The sequence below is a fragment of the Saimiri boliviensis genome, chromosome 10, assembly GCF_048565385.1.
Source record: "Saimiri boliviensis isolate mSaiBol1 chromosome 10, mSaiBol1.pri, whole genome shotgun sequence".
Taxonomy (NCBI): Eukaryota; Metazoa; Chordata; class Mammalia; order Primates; family Cebidae; genus Saimiri; species Saimiri boliviensis.
Window position 1 is genome coordinate 18710709 of NC_133458.1, and position 27241 is coordinate 18737949.

The window sequence follows — 27241 nt, forward strand, 5'->3', positions numbered from 1 at the left end:
AGTGGGCTTCTCTCTGGGTGCGGTGTGTGGTCAGATGCAAGCAGATGGGGAACCCCCTCCTTCCAGCGTCAAGATAAAGAGGCTCTTCCTGGGGGACGGGGCACTTCAGTGTGTGTCTCAGGGCAGAGCCAGCTAGCTGTGTTTTCATTCATTTTCTTTCCTTGTCTGTGGTGTGCATGGGAGTTGTCTTAGTCTCTGCCCACCTTCTTGCTTAGGGCCCAGACCTGCCATAGTCCTCTTAGGCAGGGGTGTGTTTTCCCCAGGAGCGGTTCTTTGGCCTGTGCTGGGTGAGGGCCTGGCTGCTGCTAGCACCTCTGTGTTGGCCTGGGTGTGACAGTTAGGAAGGACTGAGGAGGAAGGCAATGGACTCAGCTCTTGGGCACAGCCTTGTGATTAATTACACCGATTACCACTGTGGAGGCTGCTCTTGGTCTCGTGCCTGCTGGTCTCCACCACGGAGCCCCTCCTGGTCCTCTATGGGGAGCATGGCCCTCTGCTCTGCTGTAGCTGGTGCTTGTGTGTATGTTGGATCCTGGCTCACTCCCTTCTGGTTTATATCAGTCCAGTCCCATCCTTTCTCCCTCCGAGGTTTTTGACGGAATCACTGGTTTTCTTCCATTCTCAGTGCAGGTGTGGATTCATTCCCCTTTGTTCAGCTTATTGTTATTTCAGTGGGATTTGGGGTAGGAGGGGCTGTACATGTGCTCAGTTCATCACTTAATATAAGAAACATTTTCAGTAAACTGAGCATTTAAACTCTTACACAGGGAACCAGGTTAGAAAGCCAGTTATTTTTCCTTTAAACACTTTACCTTCTTTTAAAAAAATCAGAGGACCTGTGAGAGAGAGAGATCAGGGTTAAGCCGTCAGCAGAATGTTTTATTTTTGAAGCTTATTCTGGCTTCATTCTTTCAGATCTTGAATATCACCGTCAGTTCCTCAAGGGCGACTCCTCGGCGGGGCCCGGTGAACATCACCTTTGCAGTTAGAAGCGCACAGGGATTCTTGAATGGGTCGGAAGTGAGTGAGCTGCTGAGGAACTTGAGTGTGGTGGAGTTCAGTTTCTATCTGGGATACCCGGTGTTGCAGATTGCAGAGCGTGAGTACGGCCCCCGTGGACACGCTGGGGAGGTCATGTGGCAGGCATTGTTGTTGGTAGACCTCTTCAGAAAATTTTTTTAGTTTTTAAATGACTTGATTTTTAAAACATTATTTTATTTTTTTCTTAAGGTGTTAGGGTACCGGTGGCATTTGGTTGCATGACTAAGTTCTTCAGTGGGGATTTTTTTTGAGATCCTGGGCGCCCATCACCCCAGCAGTGTGCACAGCACCATATTTGTAGTCTTCTATCCCTCGCCCCCCTTCCATTGTCACCCACAAATCCCCCAAATCTAGTGTATCATTCTTATGCCTTTGCATCCTCATAGCTTAGTTCCCACATATCAGTGAGAATATACCATATTCGGTTTTCTATTCCTGAGTTACTTCACTTAGAATAATAGTATAAGACTTGCTCTTCTAGTGAAGTTTTGGATTCACAGCAGATGTGATCAGAAGCTTGAGTGATTTCCCATATACCTCCTGCTTCTGCGCATTTGTCACCTCCCCTGTTATCAGCATCCCCCGGCACAGTGGTCCATTCGTTACAGGGACCAGCCTGCATTGACGCATTGTCATCACCCAGAGCCCATAGTTTACGTTAGGGTTCACTCTGGGTATCATGACTGTGTAATGACATGCAAATGGCATGGATTCTCCATTTTAGTATCATACAGAGTATTTCCACCTGGACAAGTTTTTTTTTCAAGTGAAATATCTGACTGAGTGGCAGAATATAAATCTGACAAAACTGGATTCAAGCCAGGTGGGTCTGCAGAGCTCTGCTTACCCACTGTGCCTGGCTTTATTACTCGGAGAATAAACGGGTCTTATTAAAAAGTACACGAGTTCTGGAAAAGGCCTAACTGCAGGGAGCGAGAATGGATTTGTGGTTGTCAGCGCTTAAGGGCAGAGGGAAAGTCCGACCACAAAAGGGTGGCAGAAGGCAGTGTTTTGGGGGCGATGACACTGTTCTGTATCATCATCGTGGTGATGATTATGTGACTATGTATATACATTTATCAAAACCTGTAAAACTGTATGCTGAAAAGAGTGACTTTTACTGTAAATAAAAAAAAAAAAAGTGAAAACATGAAACCGTTCTTCCTGGCCAAAGCAAGTAGGTTCACAATGCAAATGGAGGCAGACGGCCGCGTTGGGGTGAGGCGGAGGTGGGGGGTGAGGAAGGGGAGATATTTATTTAAAAAAAAAAATAGTAGATTCCAGAGTTGAAGTCAGGCCAAAAAAATTCAGATTCTTTTTCAAAATGAAACAACCAAATGGCCTAATGATTTGTAATGTATTTCAGCATATTGTTAATTAAAAGGAAGAACTTTGCAAGTTATTCTATATGAAAGTAGACAGAGATAAAGCTTTTATTTACCAAGAGCAGCTTTCAGTGTCCGTGGTGCATATATGCCTGCAATGAGCCTGCCGGACAGCAGGAGCCCACTGACTGACCCGGGGCAAGTGAACACATGTGGTCACTTTACCCTGAGACATGGCTGGAAAAGCCAGGCTCTGGGGTACACAGTGTGAACATGCTTTGCTGTGGAACAGTGACATTCAAAGGAGATCTTGCAGGTGACCTCTCTGTGCAGCAGCGTCCTACGATGTGGCTGGAGCCAGCCCTTCATTTCTTTTTCTCTCTCTCTTTGTTCTTGAGACAAATGTGTTCAGCAATTGCTCCTGTTCATGTCCTCACACGAATCTGACATTTTGTTCTTTCATATTTAGAGCTAAGTCGTAAAGGCAATGTGTTGTGACTTTGTTGTAAACCTGGGGTTTTTTTTCTTACAGATTTTTTTTCTCCTTCCCTCATTCTTTCCCTTTTGTAGCCTTCCAGTATCCACAGCTCAACTTATCTCAGTTGCTGAAGTCCTCTTGGGTCAGAACAGGTATGTTTAACTTATGTAATGTTTTGGGTGCTGTAAGGATATACAGTCTAAGCAGGCGTATTGAGAATGATGCTGCCTTTCCTGTTTCCTAAATTTAGGGCAAAATGTACCTTAAATTCTTGGCAAAGAATGAATGAGAAAGGGATTCAAATTTGGCTGTGGGCATGTATCCCACTGAGTTATAGAACAAAAAGGACTGACTTTCTTTAAAATTCATGCCTCAAGTTCGGGGCAGAATCTAACAGGAACTGACAATCTTCTGACCCAAAACAGGGTGAGGTTCAGAAGCAAGAATCTCTCTGTCTCTCTCTCTTTTTTTTTTTTTTTTTTTTCCTAAAAGTGTTGTTTAGTTTAATAAGGACAGGCAGGGTGGCTTGGCACCTAGGAAGCTTTTTTCTTTTTTTGTCTTAGGGGAGGGGGTCAGGTATTTAGAGGTATGGGATTGCAGTTAAAGGCTTTCTAATGTAGTGCACAGAAGTCTGAACAGTAGTTACGTTTAGCTGCCCAGCGTGCATGCAGCACAGGAACTAGCTGGGCACGAGACAGCATGTGGAGTAGTGAGAGTCACCATTCACGGGGTTCCTGTACCTTGCAAGTTCTCTTTGCTGAACACACAGCATCTGATGTCAAGGCCCCGCTTCTTTGCATGGTGCCTTCAGCGGTCTTTTTCAGGTAATTTCCATAGTAATGAAGTAACTTGCTCCTGGTTGTATCTCAAAGAACTTAAACCAGTTCTAGTTGAAAAACACATGTTCCTTCCTCCTTGACCATGTTGGCAAGTGATTGTCGAGATAATCTTGTCTGAAGTAGATAACTAAAGATGGGCAGGCCTCCTTTTTTCAAGTTAGTTTGTGAGTCCAAGTCTCAGGGCAAGATCATGAACTCACACCAATTCCAGAAGTGTTGAGATAAATGCAGATGAAGTGTTTGATCTTGTGTAGGCGTCCTTCACGCCAGAGAGCCTGCAGTGCTGAGTTCCTGGGACTTCTGCCTGCCAGTCTGGGTAACACTGAGAGCTTGGAGCTTAGATAAGATGTATGGGCTGCGTTTCCTGGACTCTCCCCATTCCTGATCACTGTGTCTCCTTTTAATGTCTCCTGTCTAGGGACTGGCAATTTGTGGCAATCTTGCATTAATTTCAAACACATATGCACACACACACACACCCCGTTTTTTCACTGCTGGCTTGTTTTGGGTGCCGCATGTGTTTTCTTTTAAATGTAGTTCTCCTGGGTGTCGTGGAGAAGCAGCTCCAGAATGAAGTGTTTCAAGCCGAGATGGAACGCAAGCTGGCCCAGCTGCTCAGTGAGGTTTCCACCAGACGCCGGATGTGGAGAAGGGCCACTGTAGCTGCGGGGAACAGTGTGGTGCAGGTACTCCACCTCAAAGGACGAGGGGAAGGAGAGAAGGAGAGGGAGAGCTTGTGTGAGTGCACACACCGTCGGAAACCCTGTATTTTTATGCCAATAAGAAGTGCCATGAGAAAATTCTGATTTAGACTGATTTCTATATTGGGTAGCAGGTGAATCTGGCAGCATTTCAGTTCAACTAGCGTCTAGACAAATATTTACCAAGGCCTTAGTAAGTAGTAGGATAACGATAGACCTTGGGGAGCAGAGCAGGATTGTCCAACTGGGGCCATACTATCATAGGACCTCGTTTATCAAATAGTAGTTTTTAATTAACAAAAGTGTAGCCTGTCTGATAGAATGGTCCGTATTATTGATAGCACCGTAGTGATATATCATTCAACTGGAAGAGACCGTAGATCAGATAGAGGAAAATATGCCACCCTCTGCTTGAGCACTTCATTTTCTCTGTTTCCATGGTATCATGGAGTCATCACTTTGGTTAAGATTTTCAGTTTATTTTCTGAGTGAAATCACATCTCTTTAGAAATTACGTAGCCAATTAGAGAAATTTTGAAAAAGACATGTAAAAGATGTGTAAGGAATAAAACGAAAATCACCTAAAATTCAATCAACCAAAGAAAATCACCGTAAACATTTTAGCATATTTCCTTCCATTATTTTTTCCTTGGGAATTCTGTATTAACATTTGGATGATACTGCATACATCTTTTTGTAGCCTCTTTTCACTTGAGCTTGCTTTCTTTCTGTCTTTTTTCTTGAGGTAGAGTCTCGCTCTGTTGCTCAGGCTGGAGTGCAGTGGCACAGTCTCTGCTCACTACAACCTCCACCTCCTGGGTTCAAGCGATTCTTCTGCCTCAGCCTCCCGAGTAGCTGGGATTACAGGTGCCCACCACCAGAGACACCTGGTTGTATCATATTACCCTAAATCTTCTTTACTTGGTAAAACTGGCAGACAGGTACAAAAGACGGATTTGTTTGAATTGAAACGTGACCCATTTAGAAATGCTCATACTCACAGGAAGTTGGAGGTTGGAGCTGTCCTTAATTTTCATCTCCATATGCATTACGTGGATTTTTTTCTTTACCAATTGCTGACTTGTTGAGCTATGAAAATGGGATATTTAGAGCTATGGCATTTCAGAAACAGGAAACCCGGGTAGAACTCTGAAGCAGGGGGTGTGGGCTGGCAGGCAGGGTGGGGAGGTGGGTGGGTTAGAGGCATTAGAGAAAAAGACGCAAACGACATTGGCTGTGGGTGGCTGGGTGGGGGTGTGGACGTGTTGCCTCAAACTGCATCATTGTCCTCTAGCCCTTTTACCAAGTGTGTCCCCCTCATCATAACCCCCTCCCAGAAATGTAATTCTTAGGTTTCTAAAATAGTTCCTTTGCCAGATGCAGTAACTTACAGCGCAATTTCAAAACTAATCACAATTGGGAGTAATTATTAAATAAGTATTAAAAAAGAACACAAATTAGAATGAATTATAAAAGCTTTGTCTCACTCAACAATTCCTGGCTTCATAGAGCCTAAGGCCTAGGTGTGAGTTCACTTAAACACATAAAACTGTTACAGGATACCATAAAAGGATATAATACGGTGCTAAATTTGACATACAAGCTCCCTAAATAGGCATGCAGGGTTAGGAAAGTTAACCAGGCTGTCCAGGCGAATGTGCCGTCTGGTAGATTGCTTATAAGCCGTGAGCTCTGCTTCTCTTCCCACTTAGAGTGATGAAACAAGAAGATGTAGACAAGTATTTGTGTACACAGTACATGGCTGTCCATCAAAACTTAATTTGTAAACGTGAAAGTGTTGGAACAATCTAGATACCCAGCAACTGGGGAATGGGTAAATAAAATTATAGTTAATCTTTCTGTGTTGGAATTTTATGCAGCCATTAAAAAAAAATCAGTGAGTGATAAAGAAAAGTGTTCAAGTAGGCCGCCGGGCACAGTGGCTCACACCTGTAATCCCAGCACTTTGGGAGGCTGAGGTGGGTGGATCACTTAAGGCCAGGAGTCTGAGACAAGCCTGGCCAACAAGGTAAAACCTGATCTCTACTAAATTTATGAAAATGATCTGGGCATGGTGGCCTGTGCCTGTAATCCCAGCTACTCAGGAGGCTGGGGCATAAGAATCACTTGAACCCAGGAGGCAGAGGTTCCACTGAGCTAAGAGCACACCAGTGCACTCCAGCCTCGGGGACAGAGTGGGATTCTTTCTCAAAAAACAAACAAACAAAAAACAGTAACAACAAAGCTCAAGTGAAGAGAGGTTACAAAAGTATTTATGCTGTGTAATCCAAATGTTAATATAGAATTCATGGAGAAAAAACTATAGAAAGAAAATACTAAGGTGTTTATAATGATATTCTTTGGTTGGTTGAATTTTAGGTGATTTTCATTTTTATTCTTTCTTTCTTTTTTTTTTTTTTTTTTTGAGATAGAGTTTCGCTCTTGTTACCCAGGCTGGAGTGCAATGGCGCGATCTCGGCTCACTGCAACCTCCGCCTCCTGGGTTCAGGCAATTCTCCTGCCTCAGCCTCCTGAGTAACTGGGATTACAAGCACACGCCACCATGCCCAGCTAATTTTTTGTATTTTTCGTAGAGACGGGGTTTCACCATGTTGACCAGGATGGTCCCGATCTCTTGACCTCGTGATCCGACCGCTTCGGCCTCCCAAAGTGCTGGGATTACAGGTGTGAGCCACCACACCAGGCCCCATTTTTATTCTTTCTATCTTTTTTTGCATATGGTTTTCAACATTTCTCCAATTGGCTCGGTAATTTCTAGAGCGATGTGATTTTACTTAGAAGATAGATTTAAAAATCGAACAGAAAATGGCAACCAAAGTGATGATGACTCCGTAATACCATGGTTATGAAGGTTCCAGATAGGAATCTGATAGGTCTAGAGAGAACGCTGCGATTCACTTTTCCTGGCTCACTTTCCGCCTGGGTGTCTTAGTCCATTGATGTTGTCGTAAAGGAATACCTGAGGCTGAGTCTGTAAAGAAAAGGGTTTATTTGACTCACAGCTCTTCAGGCTGTACAAAAAGCATAGCGCCAGTGACATGGTGAAGGCTTCGGGCTGCTTCGCCTCTTGCTGGAAGGTGAAGCGAAGCCAGTGTAGAAATCACATGGCAGGAGAGAAAGCAAGAGAGAGAAGGGAGGGAGGTGCCGGGCTGTTTCCAACACCAGCTCTCTCAGGAACTAGCAGAGCAAGAACTCATTACCTTGAGGTCAGCACCAAGCCATTCATGAGGGACCTGCCTCCCTGACTCAGATACCTCCCATCCGGCCCCTCCACCAACACCAGGGATCACATTTCAACATGGAGAGTTAGAGGGGGTCAAACATCCAAACTGCAGCAGTAGACAAACCTGTAGAATCTTTCATCAAGGTAGGTATCACTGGGTTTGTGGGGATTTCTACAGTTTCTACAAGAAGAAACCATACATTTAAAATTTGTTAGAACTTTTTTTTTTTTGTGACAGATTCTTGCTCTGGCCATCCAAGCTGGAGTGCAGTGGTGTGATCTCAGCTCACTGCAACCTCCATCTCCTGGCTTCAAGCAATTCTCCTGCCTCAGCCTCCAGAGTAGCTGGGATTACAGGCACATACCAGAATGCCCAAATAATTTTTTGTATTTTTGGTAGAGTCAGGGTTTCACCATGTTAGTCAGGCTGGTCTTGAACTCCTGACCTCACGCAACCTGCCTGTCTCGGCTTCCCAAAGTGCTAGGATTATAGGTGTGAGCCACCGTGTCTGGCCTAGAACTTTTAAAATGCAGTAAGTAGGTACATGGGTAGAGAGACAGGTGGATGTAATCTACTTCCTTTTCAGTAGCCCTTTGATAGCATTTCATTCTAAAAGCTAATAAAAAGTTAATCACACTGGGTGTGGTCACCTGTGCCTGTAGCCCCAGCTACTTGGAAGGCTGAGGTAGGAGGATCACTTGAGCCCAGGAGTTCTGGGCTGTAGCACTATGCCAATTGGGTGTCCGCACTAAGTTTGGCATCAATATGGTGACCTCCTGGGAGCTGGGGACCACCGGGTTGCCTAAGGAGGGGTGAACCGGCCCAGGTCGGAAATGGAGCAGGTCAAAACTCCCGTGCTGATAAGTAGTGGGATCGAACCTGTGTATAGCCACTGCACTCCAGCCTGGGTAAGATAGCAAGACCCTGTCTCTTAAAATAAATAAATAAAAATAAAAAAAAGAAAAGTTAATCACCACAACGCCATTGTCAGGGAGGGAGTAGCCAGTCTCCTGACTGGCTTTGAAATAGCAGCCAGAGGGCAGGACAATGAGTCCTTGTCAGGATGAAGCATAAAGAACAGGTTGTTGAGGGAAGAGGGTTTAGATGTGTGCTGTTAAGGATCTTTAGACATGATCTGGTAGAAGGAGTTCACAGTGAAATCATACAACTGCTCATCTGCCAGAAGTTTCCCATGATGAAGGAGGAGTCCAACAGCTCTTTCCAGAGCACAGGGTAGCATCCCACATCCACACATGTGGACAGAGAAATAGCAGCTGCATTTTGCCAATGGCAAATGTAGAGACCAAAGATGTAAATGGCGTGTGTAAAAGAAGGAGCTCGGAGTCACCGCTGATCCTTTTCTTAGGACAAAAGTCTGGAGTTTTCTTAGAGTCTAAAGGGGCAATAAAATTGTTGCATATTATTAAGAGAAATAGAGCGAAATGAAAAGGTGTTGTAGGTCAAGTGTGCTAGATTTTGAAATAAGGGTATAAAAAGATTGCCTTTTAACACCAGAGAGAGAGAGAGGTTTTGGGATGAATCAAAGTATTATTTGACCCACAAGATTATGAATTTATGAGGTTTATTGTCCGTAGACCAATAGTGGTGGGGGTGATTTTGTTCTCCAGGATGCATCTGGCAGTGTCTGGAGATGTTTGGGTTGTACCTTGGGCCGTGCAGGGTGGGGGCATTGGTGGGTTGAGGGCATGGATGCCACTAACCATCTACAGTGCTCCCCACATCAAGGGATTGTCGGTAGAACTGAGGTTGAGAAGCCCTACCCTAGAAGAATGAGGAGGAAGTATCAGTAGACTCAAGAAAGACAGAACCTTTCTTTGTTAGGAGAGCTTGGCTGTTAGGCAACTGTGCCACTTTGCTCCTGGCCAAATAAACCCTCCTTCCTCCTGTTAAAAAAAAAAAAAAAAAAAAAATGAAGAAACGATTGGGCAGAACCATTAATAGTCTCAGAGAACGAGGGAAGTACCTAATCCCACGGTTAATGTTGGGAGGATGGTGCTCTTGTATGATGTGATCAGCACGTCCGAGATTGTGGGGACAGTTCTAGACCACCTGGACTCACCAGCCTGGTTCTGTGCATCCTCCCTGCCCCTCTGTCCCAGAGAAGAGGTAGAGTGAGATCAAGCAACCTGCTACTCCACACAGAGGAACTCTCCACTGTCCCTCTTCCCATCAACAGAGAGCACCGTGGTGATTCTGGGCCCCCCGGATCCCTTACAGAGCTTGTTATGAGAATTGGAATAAATCCTGAGTGACACGGTCAGGATTCAGCGACCTGAGAGAGGACATCCAGAAACCCAAGCTTCTGCAATGTAGATGGTTTCTGTTATCTTTCAGGTGGTAAATGTGTCGAGGCTGGAGGGAGATGACAATCCTGTACAGCTCATCTACTTTGTGGAGGATCAAGATGGAGAAAGACTCAGTGCTGTCAAGTCTTCGGACCTGATTAACAAGATGGACCTCCAGAGAGCAGCCATCATCTTGGGTTACCGGATTCAAGGCGCCATTGCCCAGCGTAAGTGCCCTGAGGTGCTGTTGCCTGGGCAGCGCTGGGCTCCAGAGCCAGGCTCGTCCTGACAGTGAGCTCTCAATGTGAAGCATTCTGATGTGTGTAAACCCTGATGGTGAAGTACCAGTTGTTAAAATTCATTCACCGAGACCTTCTTTATTTGGATTTCAGTGGCTTGTAGGTTTGGCCTACACTGCGGTTTTTTTCTACCTAGCGCTTTACGTGTGGAGTGTTATAGTGATTTATGCTACCTTACATCAGCTTTAATAGCTGTCCCTCATTCCTCTACTACTTCTTTTTTTACTATTATAAATTTTGTCTTAGGCAAAGTAATGTGTTTGCTCTGTATTTATTCCAGAATCTTCTGTGTCCTATTTTGAACATTGGCAGGGACAGTGAGTCATGCAGGAAGCGGAGAGGTACACCCTGGATTTACTGGCTTCCTTCAGGGTCTTTTAACACAAAGAAGTCCTTGATCCTTCCCCTTTTCAATCCTGTTTCTCTCCTACCTATCCTCACCCCTCTCTGCAGTGTAGACAGAGGTGTTCTGATGTTTCTTTATTATTGTTGGAAGATTTCACCCCTGCCTGCCTGGCCCTGGCTGCTCTCAGTACTCTCCACCACACAGATTTTGAGTATTTAAAAGTGAAGAAACAGGAGGCACATGAAATAGTGTATTTTTCTAAATATACCTTCAGGGTATGAATCAGATCCCTCTTTTTTTTTTTTTTTTTTGAGAAAGGGTCTTGCTCTGTCACTCAGGCTGTAGTACCACAGCTCACTGCAGCCTCAACCACCTCAGCTCAGCCTCCTGAATAGCTAGGACCACAGTCACTATCACCAAACCTGGCTATTTTTTTTTTTTTATCATATGTAGAGACAGGGTGTTGCCATGTTGCTCAGGCTGGTTTTGAACCCCTGGGCCCAAGTGATCCTCCCACCTTAACCTCCCTAGGTGTTGGGATTATAGGCATGAGCCACCATGCCTGGCCCAGATTCCTCTTTCAATGTCAGTGGTTTTCCTTTATGATTCTGCAGGCAGTCTTGGTAAGAGCTTGGTGAAACTTGCCCCCAGCAATAAAAGGAGAAGTAAACATTTAGAGGAAATCCAGCATCAAAGAATACAGAAAAACTCTCTATGGAGAACATGTAGGAGATAAAGGCAGTTTTTTTGTTTCGTTTCGTTTTGTTTTTAAATTATCCTTGGTAGTGGAAGGTTTTTATGAAATCTGTACTTGTCCCTGGAGACCAACCAAGATGAGAGCTGATGGGCATAATTTCTCTGTTTTATGGAAGATGATGGGAGAGTATAAGGAAATAATCACTGGCGTTTGTGTTTGTGTATTTGAGATGTGATCACATACTGACGTGTTCTTCTCCAAAGCAGTGAGCAAAAAATAACAAAAGCACTTCCTACGTTTCTTCATATGTGCTATTCCTGATTGTAGGAGATGTGTCCTATTCCAGCCAAGCACTTGACATTAAATAGTTAATTGCAATAGGATATGGGCACCTTTCAGATCTGATCTTGTACCTCTTTCCCTCAGTTTTGTACTGAAAACCACGTGGGTAAAGATCGTGGGATCTTCAGGGCTGGCGATTGAAGGAAGCTTCAGCTAACACCAGGGAAAGCCCAAAGGCAGCCCCGGGACACTGGTGTTAGGGCCCAGTTTGATCAAATTCTGCCTCATCAGGGTTTTCCTAGGTTAGAATAAAAAGAAGCAGGTATGATGCCTCACGCCTGAAATCTCAGTACTTTGGGAGATGGAGGCAGGAGGATCACTTGAGCCCAGGAGTTCGAGACCAGCCTAGGAAACATAGCAAGACCCCATATCTACAAATAATAATAATAACACGCAAGCTGGGCATGGTGGGGCATGCCTGTGGTCCCAGCTGCTTGGGAGGCTGAGGCGGGAGGATCACCTGAGCCCAGGAGGTCAAGGCTGCAAGTGAGCTTGGTTATACCACCCCACTCCAGCCTTGGTGACAGCCCGAGACCCTATCTCAAAAAGAAAAAACAAACAGCCACCCTCCCAAAAGAACTAAGAAGAGTATCCAGTTGTTTCATCTTCTCAGTTTGATTCTATCCCGACTTCCGTTTTGTCAGTTGCTTTTATGCAAAATGAGCTACATATTTAAACTATATTCAACCCAGATGAAAAAATACAAGTTTTTCACTCTTTGTGGCTTTTTACCACATCCCATGCAGCCTCTGCTCTAATTCGTGCTTTTTTTCCTGGTGCATTTGATTTAGAATGCCTGCAACCTCCCTTGTTACTCCCTCAGGTGTCTAAACCCAAAGCTAAACCAGCACCAAGAACCTTTTTCGTTATTACGTCATAAGACTTAGTCCCTGCCCATGACAACTAAGATGTTTTTGAAGAGACAAGACTTGGCGTCAAGACTGGATGAATGAGCGCAGAAGTGTAGCACATCACGGATGATCCATTTATATGACAAGAAGCATTTTAAATGAGCAATAAGGTGCCCTGTGCAAAACAGAGAGCTAGTGAAGGACATTAGGGTGACCGAGGAGTTGAAGTGCTACTGTCCTAGGCCCTGGAAGAGGAGGAGTGGAGGCGGGGTGGGATGGGGGTGGCAGCAGGGTGGGGAGTGGCGAATTCAAAATGAGTAAGATTTGCATCCTGTAAAGTTGACAACTGGTACCTTGAATAACACCGTTTTGATAAAGAGTCATGTTTCAGAGGTTTAGGGAGAGAGACAGGTGGGGCAATGAGAGCAGTGCCTATGGGATACTTCCTAGGATTTAGTTTCCAAATTAACACATTGAAGCTTCATTTCAGAAAACATAAGAATCATCTTCCTTCTTTGTTTTTTTTGATACGGAGTCTCACTCTGTCACCCAGGCTGGAGTGTAGCAGCACGATCTCAACTCACTGCAACCTCTGCCTCCCGGGTTCAAGTGATTCTCCTGCCTCAGTCTCTGCCAAGCAGCTAGGATTACAGGCACGTGCTACCATACCTAGCTAATTTTCGTATTTTTAGTAGAGATGGGGTTTCACCATATTGACCGGGCTGGTCTTGAACTCCTGACCTCGTGATCCACCTGCCTCAGCCTCCCAAAGTGCTGGGATTACAGGTGTGAGCCACCAACCCCAGCCCCTTCTTTTTTGTTGTGGTCAAATATACATCACTAAATGTACCGATTTAGCACTTTTAAGTGTGTACTTCAGTGGCATTCAGTACATTCACAACACTTTGTGACCATCACCACTATCCATTTCCAGAACTTTTTCATCATTCCAAGCAGAAACTTTATGAATTTTTTGTAGCTACCTCATATAGGTAGAATCATACATCGTTTGTCCTTTCATGACTGGTTTGTTCCATTATCCTGATGTTTTTAAGGCTCCACTGTGTAGCAGAAAGTATAGATTTTCCTTCCCTTTTAAAGCTGAATGATATTCTGTTGTATGGCTATACCACATTTTGTTCATTTATTCATCTATGGATGGATATTTGGGTTGTTTTCTTGTTTTAGGCTATCATGAATAACGCTGCTGTGAACATCAGCATCTCTGTCATTTTTCATTGCTGAAGGGGAAACGACCAGTTGCTACATTCGTTCCCATGTTGTATCTCCTCACTCTGGTTTGCTTTGTGTATGGCGCTAGGATGATAGGAAATTATTCATGATTCATTTACTTGATCATTTTCCCCTTCCCTCACTAGGACCTAATCACCTTGAGGGACTTGGCCTGTTCATGTTGAGTCTCAACTTTCCAACTGTGTCCAGCACACTTAATAAACATTTGTAAACATGAGAAACTTGTAGTAAGGGGAGGGAGAAGGCGGTGCAGGACTTTCTTCCATAAACCCCCAGTGGAGATGCGTGTGCTTTATGTGATCTGGGAGGGTGTCAGTCCTGTTGTACTTGATGCAGCGGTCAGGACTGTGTTCTGGAGACATAGCTGTTTTTCTCTTCACTTTTGAAGGGAACTGCCTTTGTATAGAGTTGTATAGAATGAGTTTGGGCATGGAAATGTCCTGCAGTGAAAAGTTAGGGGTGAGCGAGTAGAAATACTGGAATTCGGGAGACCAGGAATTAACCTAGTGGTGGTGGTAATTCAGCCTTGTAACTTTGGATATATCACATGTATCATTGTGATCCCTGCTGTATTCTAACCTAACCTTGTATATTGTGTTTCTTTGTTGGTCATATTTCCTGTCATCAGGAGGTTAAAACCTAGAACCAGTTATCTGGAGCTGAAATGTCAGGGACTTCTGAGTTTCTCATAGAAGAGACATGCAATCTAGAAAATGAGTGAAGGAGTTATTGAAAGGCCTTTCTTCCTTGCCCACAGCTGTGGACAGAGTGAAGAGGCCATCTCCGGAATCCCAGAGCAGCAACCTGTGGGTCATTGTTGGTGTGGTCATCCCGGTGCTGGTGGTGATGGTGATTGTTGTCATCCTCTACTGGAAACTCTGCCGCACGGACAAGCTGGACTTTCAGCCTGACACCGTGACCAACATTCAGCAGCGTCAGAAGGTAAGGGGCAGCCTCTTCTGCCAGTGTTCCCATAAGCAGTTTCGCGGGGCAGGGATAGGATGAGTTTATGCTCTTGATACTGGAAGATGGGGAAGAGGGCTATTATAGAAATCTTCTGGTTTTAATGGTGGCATCGCTTTGCCTTGTTTCTGCTTCCTGAAACTTTGCTTCTGGGTGAGTAAATAAAGTCCAAGAACATGAAGCTGTATACAAGCTTATCCATGATAGGCGCTCTGGGTTCTGTGATTTTTATTTCATTTTATTTTTTTGAGACAAAGTCTGGCTCTGTCACCCAGGCTGGAGTGCAGTGGCACGAGCTTGGCTCACTGCAACCTCTGCCTCCCAGGTTCAAGCAATTCTCCTGCCTCAGCCACTGAATAGGTGCCATTACAGGTGCGTGCCACCACACCTGGCTAATTTTTGTATTTTCAGTAGAGACAGGGCTTTGCCATGTTGGCCAGGCTGATCTCGAAGTTCTGGCCTCAAGAGTTCTGCCTGCCTTGCCCTCCCAAAGTGCTGGGATTATGGGCGTGAGCCACTGTGCCAGGCCGAATTCTGATTTATTTTACCCCTGGATATTTTCGGAGAACAGGAGCCAAGGGAGGCTTTCTCAGATCTGTTTATTTCATACGCCACTCCATAGGGCAGCTGCTTTATTTTCTGTTCGCCATATTTGGAAGCCCACTTATCCACCTTGATCCTTAAAAACCAAGCAGTACATACCTTGAACATTTTAACTTAAAATATATGAACAGACATTTATCTGCCAATCCTTCCGCATATCCCAAGTCTTGTTTTGCTTTGTTTTGAGCGTCACTTTACGGAGAGGAATCATGTATGGTCTTTCTCGTAATAACACCCATAATGTATCAGTTTCAGGTTCCAGTTTGGGTTTCTTTAGAGAAGAGCAAAGCTACCTGAATGCAAAGTTCTCTAGATTTTTTTTAATACCTTCCCCCACTCCCTGTCTCCTAACTTTGCAGACTTTTGAGTTGATTCACCTACATCTAATTTGACAGCAGATTTTAAGTAATCAGTTTTTCCTATGTCTTTCCAAAGCATGCAACTTAGGTTTTATAGAAATAGCAATTTTCTTTTCCCACATACGTTTCAGCAGTTTCCATAGTATTTGAGGGCCACACCAGGTTTCAGAGCAAAGAAGTTGACTTCTGGTCAACATCCGGCTCGCCTGGTATGAGCAAAAACATGCCAGAGGCCTAGAGGAGAACTCGCTAGCACAGCATAAGTATCAGTCAGCCTGTTTTCCAAGGGAATGGAACGTGGTAGTCAGTCCACTGTTCTTAACAGTCTACTGGATTAAATGAACCCTTTGTGGGTCTCCTGGATTTGAAGGACTCATTCTGCTTTCAAAGCTTGATAAAAAAGCAAAAGGCAAAAAACTAAAGAATAGGCCAGGCACAGTGGCTCACACCTGTAATCCCAGCACTTTGGGAGGCCAGGGTGGGCGGATCACAAGGTCAGGAGTTTGAGACCAGCCAGGCCAATATGGTGGAACCCTGTGTCTACTACAAATACAAAAATTAGCCAGGTGTGGTGGTGTGCGCCTGTAGTCCTAGCTACTTGGGAGGCTGAGGCAGAAGAATTGCTTGAAATGGGGAGGTGGAGGTTGCAGTGAGCCGAGATCGTGCCACTGCGCTCTAGCCTGGGCGACAGAGCGAGACTTCGTCTCAAAAAACAAATAAATAATTAAGTAAATAAACAAAGATTAAAATATTGCCTTATTTATTCTTTTTTTTTTTTTTTTTTTTTTTTTTTGAGACGGAGTTTCACTTTTGTTACCCAGGCTGGAGTGCAATGGCGCGATCTCGGCTCACCGCAACCTCCGCCTCCCGGGTTCAGGCAATTCTCCTGCCTCAGCCTCCTGAGTAGCTGGGACCACAGGCATGTGCTACCATGCCCAGCTAATTTTTTGTATTTTTAGTAGAAATGGGGTTTCACCATGTTGACCAGGATGGTCTCGATCTCTTGACCTCGTGATCCACCCGCCTCGGCCTCCCAAAGTGCTGGGATTACAGGCTTGAACCACCGCGCCCGGCTGCCTTACTTATTTTTAAACTTTATTTTGGTTGTCTTGGTATGAAAAATTCTGTATTTACAAACCTAGACCTGTTGAGTGAAACAAAAAATGCATTACTTTAAAATTTATTTTACTTTTATAAAAGCGTATTTTTTTTGTATGAACTAACCAAAAAAATGCAAAATCTTGGTTAAATTGCAAGCTTACGGCTGTCACAGACATTAAAAACATTTGATATATTAATATTATGCTTGTTACCTATTTGCGTTTCTTATTTACATAGTCTGCTAAGATTCTTTTGTTCTTGGGATGCTGGTGAATGGCATGGGGAAACCTGGAAGAAAAGGTGATTGGTATCCTAAATGATTCATAGTGTGAATTTCATCGTAAAAAAGATCAACAATAGGCTTGGAAATGTTTTTGTTCTGGTGAAGAGTGTTACAGAGAGTTAACCCACACAGACGGTTATGTATTTAGGTCTTTTATGGACCACATTTTCTAACGTCAGCAATGCCTTGGAAGTCCATCTATTATCTGTTACTTCAGGAAATGATCAGAGGACAGCATCTCTTGGGTTCAAAACAGAATATTTCCCAAGCTTTCTCCTTCTCTCACTTTTACTTCCTAAGCATTTTCAGGTCCCAGATATTGGGAGTCAAACGGATAGTTTCAGATGGAACTTCCAGCGCTTAGAGTTGCTTTTTCCTCCAGGGCTGCAAAGATCTGCACATACATTCTGACAACACATTTACAGAAAAGGCCCTGCAGGGAGGATTCCCCAAAAGATGAACTCTCTTCTGATACTGTTAGGAGGGCAACGCCTTGCCAGTGTTGCAGAAGCTCAGGCTTGTTTTGCTTGGCACAGGAACTCGCCCTATAGATTTTGTCATGTGTTTATAATGACGCTTTCCATTTAGTTTGAAAACAAATGGCTTTACTTCACACGTCTTTCTTTTAAGGCCATGTGGCCATAGTGAAGGGCCTCTAGCCTCGTCCTTAGGGTAATTTTGCAGAGATGCCACCCTCCCCTGTGACTTCAAGAGTTCTTTCTCCTGCCTATGTGGCTGTTGTCTGTTTCCATTCTGCTCACTCCACCTTCTGATGCGCCTCCCCGCTCCTCTCTGAAATCCTTCAGCAAATCCCAGAGCTGCAAACATCTGGAAACAATAAATCTGCTGACCTAAAATCCACACCCCTTTCCCCTTGTAACGAGAAAGAAACCTCTTCAGATTGTCTGGGAGTAGATTAATTTTGAAATATGATAGGAGGGAGAGGCCATTCTGTCTTGTTTTGAAACAGGGCCTTTGCTTATTTTCAATAATAAAGAAAACCCACTTAGCTTTCTTTTATCGGTATTCTCTATCTATAGACTAAAGTTGTCATTTGTTACTATTGCCTGAAAAACTCCAGCTTGGATCTTCTTTATCATGATTGGCATCGGCTGGATACCACTGCCCTTGTGGAAACTTGTTCCTTCTGATGGGAGATAGTCTATACGAAGGCGTCCCCAAACTACGGCCTGCGGGCCGCATGCGGCCCCCTGAGGTCATTTATCCGGCCCCCCGCCGCACTTCAGGAAGGGGCACCTCTTTCATTGGTGGTCAGTGAGAGGAGCACAGTATGTGGCGGCCCTCCAACGGTCTGAGGGACAGTGAACTGGCCCCCTGTGTAAAAAGTTTGGGGATGCCTGACACCTTGTTATTGGTGTCAGAGCTGAGCTCCTGACTGCCCTTGGTTGCTTCTAAAGGGCAGTACTTTGGGCAACAGACTGGGGCTGCCTACGACACTGGGTGTCACTCACCAAATGCTGAGCATTTGTTCTGAGCCAGGCCAGATCCGGCTCAGTTACCAACACAAATAGCACGCAATCTCTGCCTTCCAGGGCTTTAGTAAGGGAGAAGGACAAGCCGTCCAGAAGCAGTTATCCGGAGTATAAGGATGTCTGCAGAACACAGAGGAGGAGTGCAGGCCACTCCAGTGGTGGGGTACCTCCACCTTCTTCAAGGAGGTGATGCCAGGGCTGAAGCTTCATGGTCGAGATGAAGATGGGCCCAGCAGGGGAGCAGCGGGCAGCTCAGGAAGCTGGAGCAAAGGTCGTAAAAAAAAGGGTACAGCCAAAACTCAGGTGGCAGAGAGCCAGGCTCTGGGGAGTTCTCAGGATATAGAAGGGATTGCAAATTACGATGTAGGCAGTGGGCAGCCATTGAAAGGTTTTCAGCAGGGAGAGCAGCTTGAACAAATTTGCATTTGGAACAGTCCCTTCGGGAGGCAGTGTGGACAGTGGATTGAAGAGAGGCTCCATGAGAATTTTGTTCTATCAGTCAAGGTCAGCTCACTCCCTGTGGTTGCGGCTTGATTCTCTGCAAAGGTCCCCATCACACTTAACGTGGAGGTGGTCTTTGTCCGCCCACAGCTGGCCACACCCTGCTGGGTGTCACCTGTGGGTGGGAGAAGCTGGGAGCACTGCTCTCCCAAGCTCCAAGACCACAGGGTTACCGGAGTCTCTGGGGGAGGGCTGCCCTGAAGACAAACAGATGGCAATAACTCTGCCTTGTCTTCACCTTCTAAATGGAAACAGCCTGGAGGCTGTGGTGACTTTTCACAAATGACATCAATCAGGTAATACATGCTTACAATGGCAGTGACTACATGATGGCACACTTTTATTCAGAAGCTTTTGGGGTTTGCTCTGTTTCTATTGTCATCTTAACTGCTCCTGCTTAGGGGCTCAGGCTAACCAGAATACTGGGGGCTTCCCTGGCTTCCGGTGCCACCTGGGCGGAATTGCATTCATGGCCGACGTGTTTACAGTCACCAGGCGTCTCTCTCTTCTTCCTTGGCTGACCTGCCCACCAGCCAGTCTCCTTGGCTTGTTGGCGACATATTCCAGAGGGGCACAGACACTGTGGCCTGTTCCCTCTGTGATAGATGAAAGAAGGAACAAAAGAGCCATCCTTCTTCAGAAATAACTCGGTCCTAATATGAATATTGAATACCCTAATTAATCTTGACTCTTCTTTTAGAAAATACTGATTTAACCTATGCCGAGCGAGGGAGGGAGCTGGACACATGGTACACCAGCCAGACCGAACTCTAGATTCTATTTTAAAAGTAGAAAATCTAGTAAAAGTGATCGGGCAAATAGGGATGAGACAAAAGAAGGGAGGAGGGGCAGTGTTCCTCTAGGCTTTCCCTTTTGTGTATAGATGCTTTTGTTCTGTGCATCATAAGCACAGATTGGTTGCCACATTTCTATTGCTATGGAAGGCGATGGCTCACTCCACTTCTGAGAAGTGCCAAGATCTAATGGATATATTTAAAGATGTTGGTCAGAATCAACTGTAAGTCAACAGGGCTTGTATATTTCATTTATGACACGTGCCCTTTTCTTGGTTACCCATGAAATCCAGTAAGTTTGGGAGTTCGGTTGACTGTTTTGAAATTCACTGGCCCATCAGATATTTCTTGAGGGACCCTGGGTCACGTCGCGTTGCTGACTTAAGGAAATATTGTATCCAAATTCTTATTTACAACTAGATCTGATGCCTTAGAATTCTTAGCTGTATATTAACTGCTTGATGTTTCATCAATCAACAGTAATGATAATGGCGTCAGCATCATTTGTATGATACGTCGGCATTTATGAAGCATTTTCGTGGATACTAGCATGTTTTTTACTACACAGGCCCTGAAGAGTCTGTGAGGAAAGACATTTAGATGCCTAGGCCTGGGCTGCGAAGACCGCCCTATAGAGGCAATACTGTTTGTATTTTTGCGTTACTCACTTTGGAGACCTGTGCTTTGGGGAGGCCATCTGTAGCTCCTTCTCCAGTTTTGGGAAAGCAAACCACCTAACTTGTTAAAAACAAAACAGAGCCGGGCGCGGTGGCTCAATCATGTAATCCCAGCACTTTGGGAGGCCGAGGCGGGTGGATTACAAGGTCAAGAGATCGAGACCATCCTGGTCAACTTGGTGAAACCCCGTCTCTACTAAAAATACAAAAAATTAGCTGGGCATGGTGGCGCGTGCCTGTAATCCCAGCTACTCAGGAGGCTGAGGCAGGAGAATTGCCTGAACCCAGGAGGCGGAGGTTGCGGTGAGCCGAGATCGCGCCATTGCACTCCAGCCTGGGTAACAAGAGCGAAACTCCATCTCAAACAAACAAACAAACAAACAAACAAAAAAACAGAACAGTTGCCCAGTCATTAGAGGCGTTCACTTTCTTACTGGGAAGTATACCAAAAAAGGATTTCAGCAAGATTTACTAAATGATGGAGGTGATGATCAAATGATTGTGCATTATATCTGTTTTCTTTCACTTAGAGGCACCTTGTATGTAGTTAAATGAGGTGCTGCTGGGGTAAAAGCAACCCCCTAAAATTGGAAATTGCCCCTGCTAGGATTTTTATCATCAGCTGTGAATAAATGGCATCAAATTTCAGTTTTCTCAGCCATCTGAAACAGCCTTGACAGATGGACATTTGAGAATTATATGGATGGATTAGTATTTCCTTTCAATATGGAAATAACATTTATAATCATATTTCATAAATTAGGACTGCATGTCAAAGTCTGAGAAAGGAATCATCTTAATCACACAGAACGGGTTTTTTAATGTGTAGGAGTGTTACCTCTTAGCCTGCCTAATTTTTCATACACCATACATTCATCAGTGATTTGCTTTTAAGAGAGCAGTTGAATCTTTGTGGAAATTTACAACAAAAGGAAAAAGTATTTGACTAGTAAGTGCGGGGTTTAGAAAAGACACATAGATGATTGCTGTTAAGTACATTATGGTAGAATCCAAACATGTTGCTGTGTAGTTAATTCAAATCTAATAAGTACACAGGGACAACAGATAAACCAGCAGAGAGAGGAGTCATGGACCAGTGAATAAGAGACTGGCATTCAAGCGAACTGGACACAGATGTGCAGTATCCAGTAATCACTTGAAAGACGTTAATGAAAATATCCTGCAAGTCTGAGGAAATGTGCAGGAAAGTATACAGTATTAACTCAGCTCTCTCCTATTTGTTTCTTTGAAGTTACAGTTTTGATCTTTCAGAAGTAAACATGTTGGACCTTTTCACTCCTTTTTCCTTTTGATACAAAACATGTTGTTAAGGGCCCAGCTGAGTCCCCGTGAACAAGGGTGCTTGCCAGGCTTTCATTCCTGAAGATGGTGAGCTCCCAGAAAGCACGTGCTTCATGGCACCTCTGGTTTCCCACACCCTGCTGCCCAGATCTTGAACGTTACAGTTTTCATATAGAGAGATAAAGCACAGAGCCCTGTCATGAGTTTATCCCCGAGATGACATGAGACAATGCCCCTGGGATTTCTCACTGCCATCCTCTTCTCGGTTCTCATTGGATTTTTCTGCGGCAGCAAAGTGTTCTTCAATGATTGGAGATGGCAGAGGGGAAGCTGTGAAATAAAACCCTCACTGCTGCTGCTGCTTCTGCTTCTGCCGCTGCCTCCTCTACAGAATATCTAAGTTCACGTCTTCCCAACGTGGAATGAATTGTCCTATTTCTTGACTATATTTCTCTCTCATTTCTTTAAGAGAGAAAGCAAGCCATACCACAAGTTGATTGTCCCTTGATCTACCAAGACCAGCATTTTGAATTGTGATTTTATTTGATGTTCCCGAGGTTTCTGCATCTCTGGCCTCTCTTCCGTAAAGTGGGAGGACTTTGGGAAGGGATGAGGGGAGGGGAGCCAGCATGCTGCCCGGACCACAGGCTCAGGCCTGACAGCGCTCAGGAAAATCAGTGGTAGGTGGGGGCTTGTACAGAGGTGTGCATCTGGAATCATCCCCGTAAAAGGGCCACCTACTCCTAGAAAAGTGTGTGTCTGCACCCCGGGGTTTGGGTAGACCAGTTGAAACTCAGGATACTAGTCCATGGATCAGATGAGTAAATAAACATATTTTATTTAAATACTTTTTAAAAAATTATTTATTTTTTTAATTTTTAAAAATTATACTTTAAGTTCTGGCATACATTCACAGAATGTTTAATTCATGTATTTAAATAAATAACGATGTATTTTATGTAAATATTTAACAATAAATTTAATTTAAATAAATAATAATTTATATAAATGCTTAATAAATTTAATTTAAATAAATATTTAATAATAGGCCAGGTATGGTGGCTCACACCTGTAATCCCAGCACTTTGGGAGGCTGCAGCAGGCAGATCACCTGAGATCAGGAGTTTGAGACCAGCCTGGCCAACATGGTGAAACTCTGTGTATAATGAAAATATATATATGAAAGTTAGCTGGACATGGTGGTGCACGCCTGTGGTCCCAGCTACTCAGGAGGTCGAGGCAGGAGAATTGCTTGAACCCAGGAGGTGGAGGTTGCAGTGAGCTGACATCCTACTCTTGCATTTCAGCCTGGGCAACACACTGAGACTCCATCTCAAAAAAAAAAAATTTAATAATAAATAAATTCATTTAAATACTAAATAAACGGGGCATGCATTGGAGCAGCAGTTTTGGGGTTGTCATTCGCAAAACGGTGTTCTTGGGCTGAGGGGCTGTGACGCTCATGTACTGCTGAAGTGATGGTGTAGACTACTCCTGTAACAGGAGCTCATTAATTGGAAAACAGAGGAAGTCAGTGTTCGCTTTTTGTTTCATTTTTGTAAACTGTATTTACTGTAAGTTTTGTCCCCCTCTACTGGCAGAAATCATTATTGCAGATGACAATCCTTCCGTTGATCTGAGAATTTTAGCATGAAAAATCACGTCTGTAATCCCAGCGCTTTGGGAGGCTGAGGCAGGAGGATCACTTGATCCCTGGAGTTCAAGACCAGCTGGGCAAGGTAGCAAGACCCTATATCTACAAAAATGTTTTAAAAATTCGCCAGACATGGTGGCACACGTCTGTGGTCCTAGCTACTTGGGAGGCTCAGCTGGGAGGATTGCTTGGGCCTAGGAGATTGAGGCTGCAATGAGCTGAGATTGTGCTACTGCACTCCAGCCTGGGTGGCAGAGCGAAGCTGCATCAAATTAAAAAAAAAGACCTTAGATCACAAACCTAAGCCACTAATGTTGTCACTCATTTGTGCATAAAGTTAGCACAAATACGACAAAGCCTTTTGTGTCTGTGTGTAATCCATTGTCTAAAAGCACTCCGTACGTCTGTTTGGGCTTTACATTTTGACCAACAGGACTCTGAGGGGGTGTGCATGTGAGTGGAAAAACTCAAACCCTGTTTCTCCTCTGCTCTCACACAAGTCATCACAGAAGACTTCTGTGGCCAAATTTGTGGGGGCTTTCCTCCCACACCAAGCCCCGGCGATCAGCTGGGTGTCCTTGAATTCAGTTCTGACGCTGTCCACTGGGAGGTAGCCTCAGATCCGACAGATGGAGGTCTCAGTCCCCAAGCCTGCCCTCCTCCATCTGCACTGGTCACAAGCATAGGTCTCTGGAACTTCTGACCAACTGGCTTCAAGTTGGGGTTCCCACCATCCCTTTTTGGGGTTAATTTGCTAGAGCAGCTCACGGGACTTAAGGAAACTCTTATGTTTACCAGTTGATCACAAAGGATATGTTAACAGAAAAACCGCACTCTGTAAAATATCTTAAAGAGGTTTATTTGGAGCCAGTATGAGTGACCAGGGCCCCGAGAAAGCACAAACCCAAGAAGCTGTGAGTAAAGGGCCCCGAGGGGGTCAGATTACGATTTGGGTTGATGCTGTTGCCACTGCGTCTGGCTGGGCCTGTCATTGTGGGCGGTAAAGGAATTTACCGAGACGGTTGTAGGTAAAGAAAGGCAGATGTGGCCAGTCATGATGGCTTGCGCCTGTAATCCCAGCACTTTGGGAGGCCAAGGTGTGTGGATCACCTGAGATCAGGAGTTCGAGACCAGCCTGGTCAACATGATGAAACCCTGTCTCTACTAAAAATAAAAAATTCACTAGGTGTGGTACACGTGCCTGTAGTCCCAGTTACTCGGGAGGCTAAGGCAGGAGAATCGCTTGAACCTGGGAGGCAGAGGTTGCAGTGAGCCGAGATCATGCCACTGCAGTCCAGCCTGGGTGACAGAGTGAGACTCTGTCTCAAAAAAAAAGTGGGGGGAGGGAAAATTTATTAGCGAAAGTATGAAGGTAATGTTGCAAGTTTGCACTGGCCAGCTAGCAGAGAAGAGGCTGTCGGCCAAGAGATGGGGGCAGGAGGGAAGCTTTATTGGGTCATGCTGCTGGGGCTATATGCAGAACGAGGTGTTTGGGAGCAGGATATCATGCCAGCAGGTTGTCTGTGATGATCCAGTTCTCAGAACAATTATTCCTGGGACCCCTTCCGCGTTGTTACTTAGCAGGATTCCATGTATACGTTTTAAGGAGACAGGAGTTACAGGAAAAGAAACCCAATACGTAGAAGCTCGGCCTCAAAAGGTGGGATATCTTGAAATGAGGGGCTTCCAAGTCTTAGGTATGTCTTAGGGATTCTTTAGTTGGCAGTTGGTTGAGAGAATTAAGTTTTGTCTAAAGACTGAAAGTCAGTTCAAAGGAATGCTTAAGGTAAGGGATCTGCTGTCTGCCGTGTGATGCTATACCAGTGTCAGGTTGAAAAGTAAGCCACATTATACCAGGCTAACTAAAAATAAAACAGTGTAACCAGATGTTATTGTTTGTTGGATGTCACTTAACCCTTGCTGTGCATAGCTTTAGGTCTTGTTTATGATTTGGTATCTTAGTACCACAAAGAGTCTGTTCTGTCAGTCTTACAATCTTGTTTTAGTAATAATGCTGGTCAGTTTTGCCTCAACTTCTAAAAGAGAGGGGCTGTGATGACGCCTGTCCCACCTCCCTTCCTGCTACCACCAAAAACTCAGTCCTTCAGGTATCTCTGAAGTCCCTTTGGACACTGAGGCCGGGGAAGAAATCACACAGGCTATGCTGGATGGGTCAGAGCGTGGGAGCGTGAGAGAGAAGTCCAGCCTGTGTACGGATGACTCCAAAAACGCCAGCTTCTAGAGCTGGCCCTTTGGGAAATCAGAAAACCACTAAACATTTCTAAACAGGCAGATTTCTAAAATCCAAGCACACAGGACACTGAGGAAGCAGGAAGACAGCCCGGCCATGGCATGTGCATAAAATCACGAAGACGTGAGCCCCAAATCTTAGCAGTAAACATGGGAAGGAATGAACAGCTCTAGGGATCAGGCAGAAAGACCTAGAAGCCAGACAGACACAAGAGTAGCTGGGATTACAGGTGTGCACCACCATGTCTGACTAATTTTTGTATTTTTCTTAGTAGAGACGAGGTTTCACCATGTTGGCCAGGCTGGTCTTGAACTCCTGACCTCAAGTGATCCACCTGACTCGGCCTCCCAAACTGCTGGGATTACAGGCATGAGGCACTGTGCCTGGCCAACAAATAGCATTTTTGATGACATAGTATCTTACCACAGCTGTAGAAGCTAAGGCCTGGCATCCCTAGTTGCAGGCTCAGGGGTCTGTCATGGGTTTGGTGTGGGGTGATGCCTCGTATCCCTGGAGAGGAATCCTGCATCCAGCAGTTTGAGTGGGGATGTTTTTGAAGAGCCCTTTCCCCTTCAGTTTGGTGCCCCATGACTTCCTTTGACCACTTCTTTCTAGAAATTCTTTGTTCCCTTGGCTTCTATTACATGGAACTTTCCAGATTCTTCCGTTTCTCTGAAATCACATTCTATTTTCTTCCTTGCTTTTTCTCTTCTTAGCCCCAAACTATTAGATGTTCTCCAATACTTTATCCACAGAATCGGTATTTATGTTGAAAAACGTAACTCCCTTACTGTCACCTTTATGGGGGTGGTTCTTGAAGTCACATCTGAGCCTGCACGTTCCCCCAGGCCATGGTCCCCCATCTCCAGCTACACCAAGCTGACATCCTTTGGGGCCTTAAATTAAGTGTGCTTGAAATGAAGCCTGTCATTTTGTCTCGAGCCATCATTCCTGTGTGACTCGCCTCTTTCCCTTGGTGTCACTTCCAGGCTTCACGATGATGCCCTGGCCAAAAATGTATGTCGTCATCAGCTGCTTTCTCTTCCTTTGCATCTTGTGTCTGTCTGGCTTCTAGGTCTTTCTGCCTGGTCCCTAGAGCTGTTCATTCCTTCCCATGTTCACTGCTAAGATTTGGGGCTCACGTCTTCGTGATTTTATGCACATGCCATGGCCGAGCTGTCTTCCTGCCTTCTCGGTGTCCTGTGTGCTTGGATCTGAGAAATCTGCCTGTTTAGAAATATTTAGTGGTTTTCTGATTTTCCGGAGGGCCAGCTCTAGCAGCTGGCGTTTTTGGAGTCATCCGTACACAGGCTGGACTTCTCTCTCATGCTCTCATGCTCTGACCCATCCAGCATAGCCTGTGTGATTTCTTCCCTGGCCTCAGTGTTCTCTGGTTCCTGATATGATCTAGAACATGCTCTTTGTAGCCTCCTCTTTCTGCTTCCAAGCCCTGGCTGTCCTCAAGGCCTGGCTCTGGTCCCCATGACCCTATAAAGAATATCTTGCTCCTGCCCCATGGCACGTGGCGCGCTGCCG

General features: G+C 44.9%; 1 protein-coding gene across 4 annotated transcripts in view; it reads left to right on the forward strand.

Annotated features, from left to right (window-relative positions):
• The window catches only part of KIAA1549 (KIAA1549 ortholog), a 151534-nt gene that overhangs the window by 76027 nt on the left and 48266 nt on the right, over nucleotides 1-27241 (forward strand). For all 4 annotated transcript variants that reach the window (XM_074379018.1, XM_074379020.1, XM_074379019.1 and 1 more), the window contains exons 6-10: nucleotides 916-1099; nucleotides 2937-2996; nucleotides 4221-4369; nucleotides 9985-10162; nucleotides 14482-14666. In XM_074379018.1, the coding sequence (XP_074235119.1) occupies nucleotides 916-1099; nucleotides 2937-2996; nucleotides 4221-4369; nucleotides 9985-10162; nucleotides 14482-14666 (756 nt within the window). The remainder of the gene's footprint in view (nucleotides 1-915; nucleotides 1100-2936; nucleotides 2997-4220; nucleotides 4370-9984; nucleotides 10163-14481; nucleotides 14667-27241) is intronic.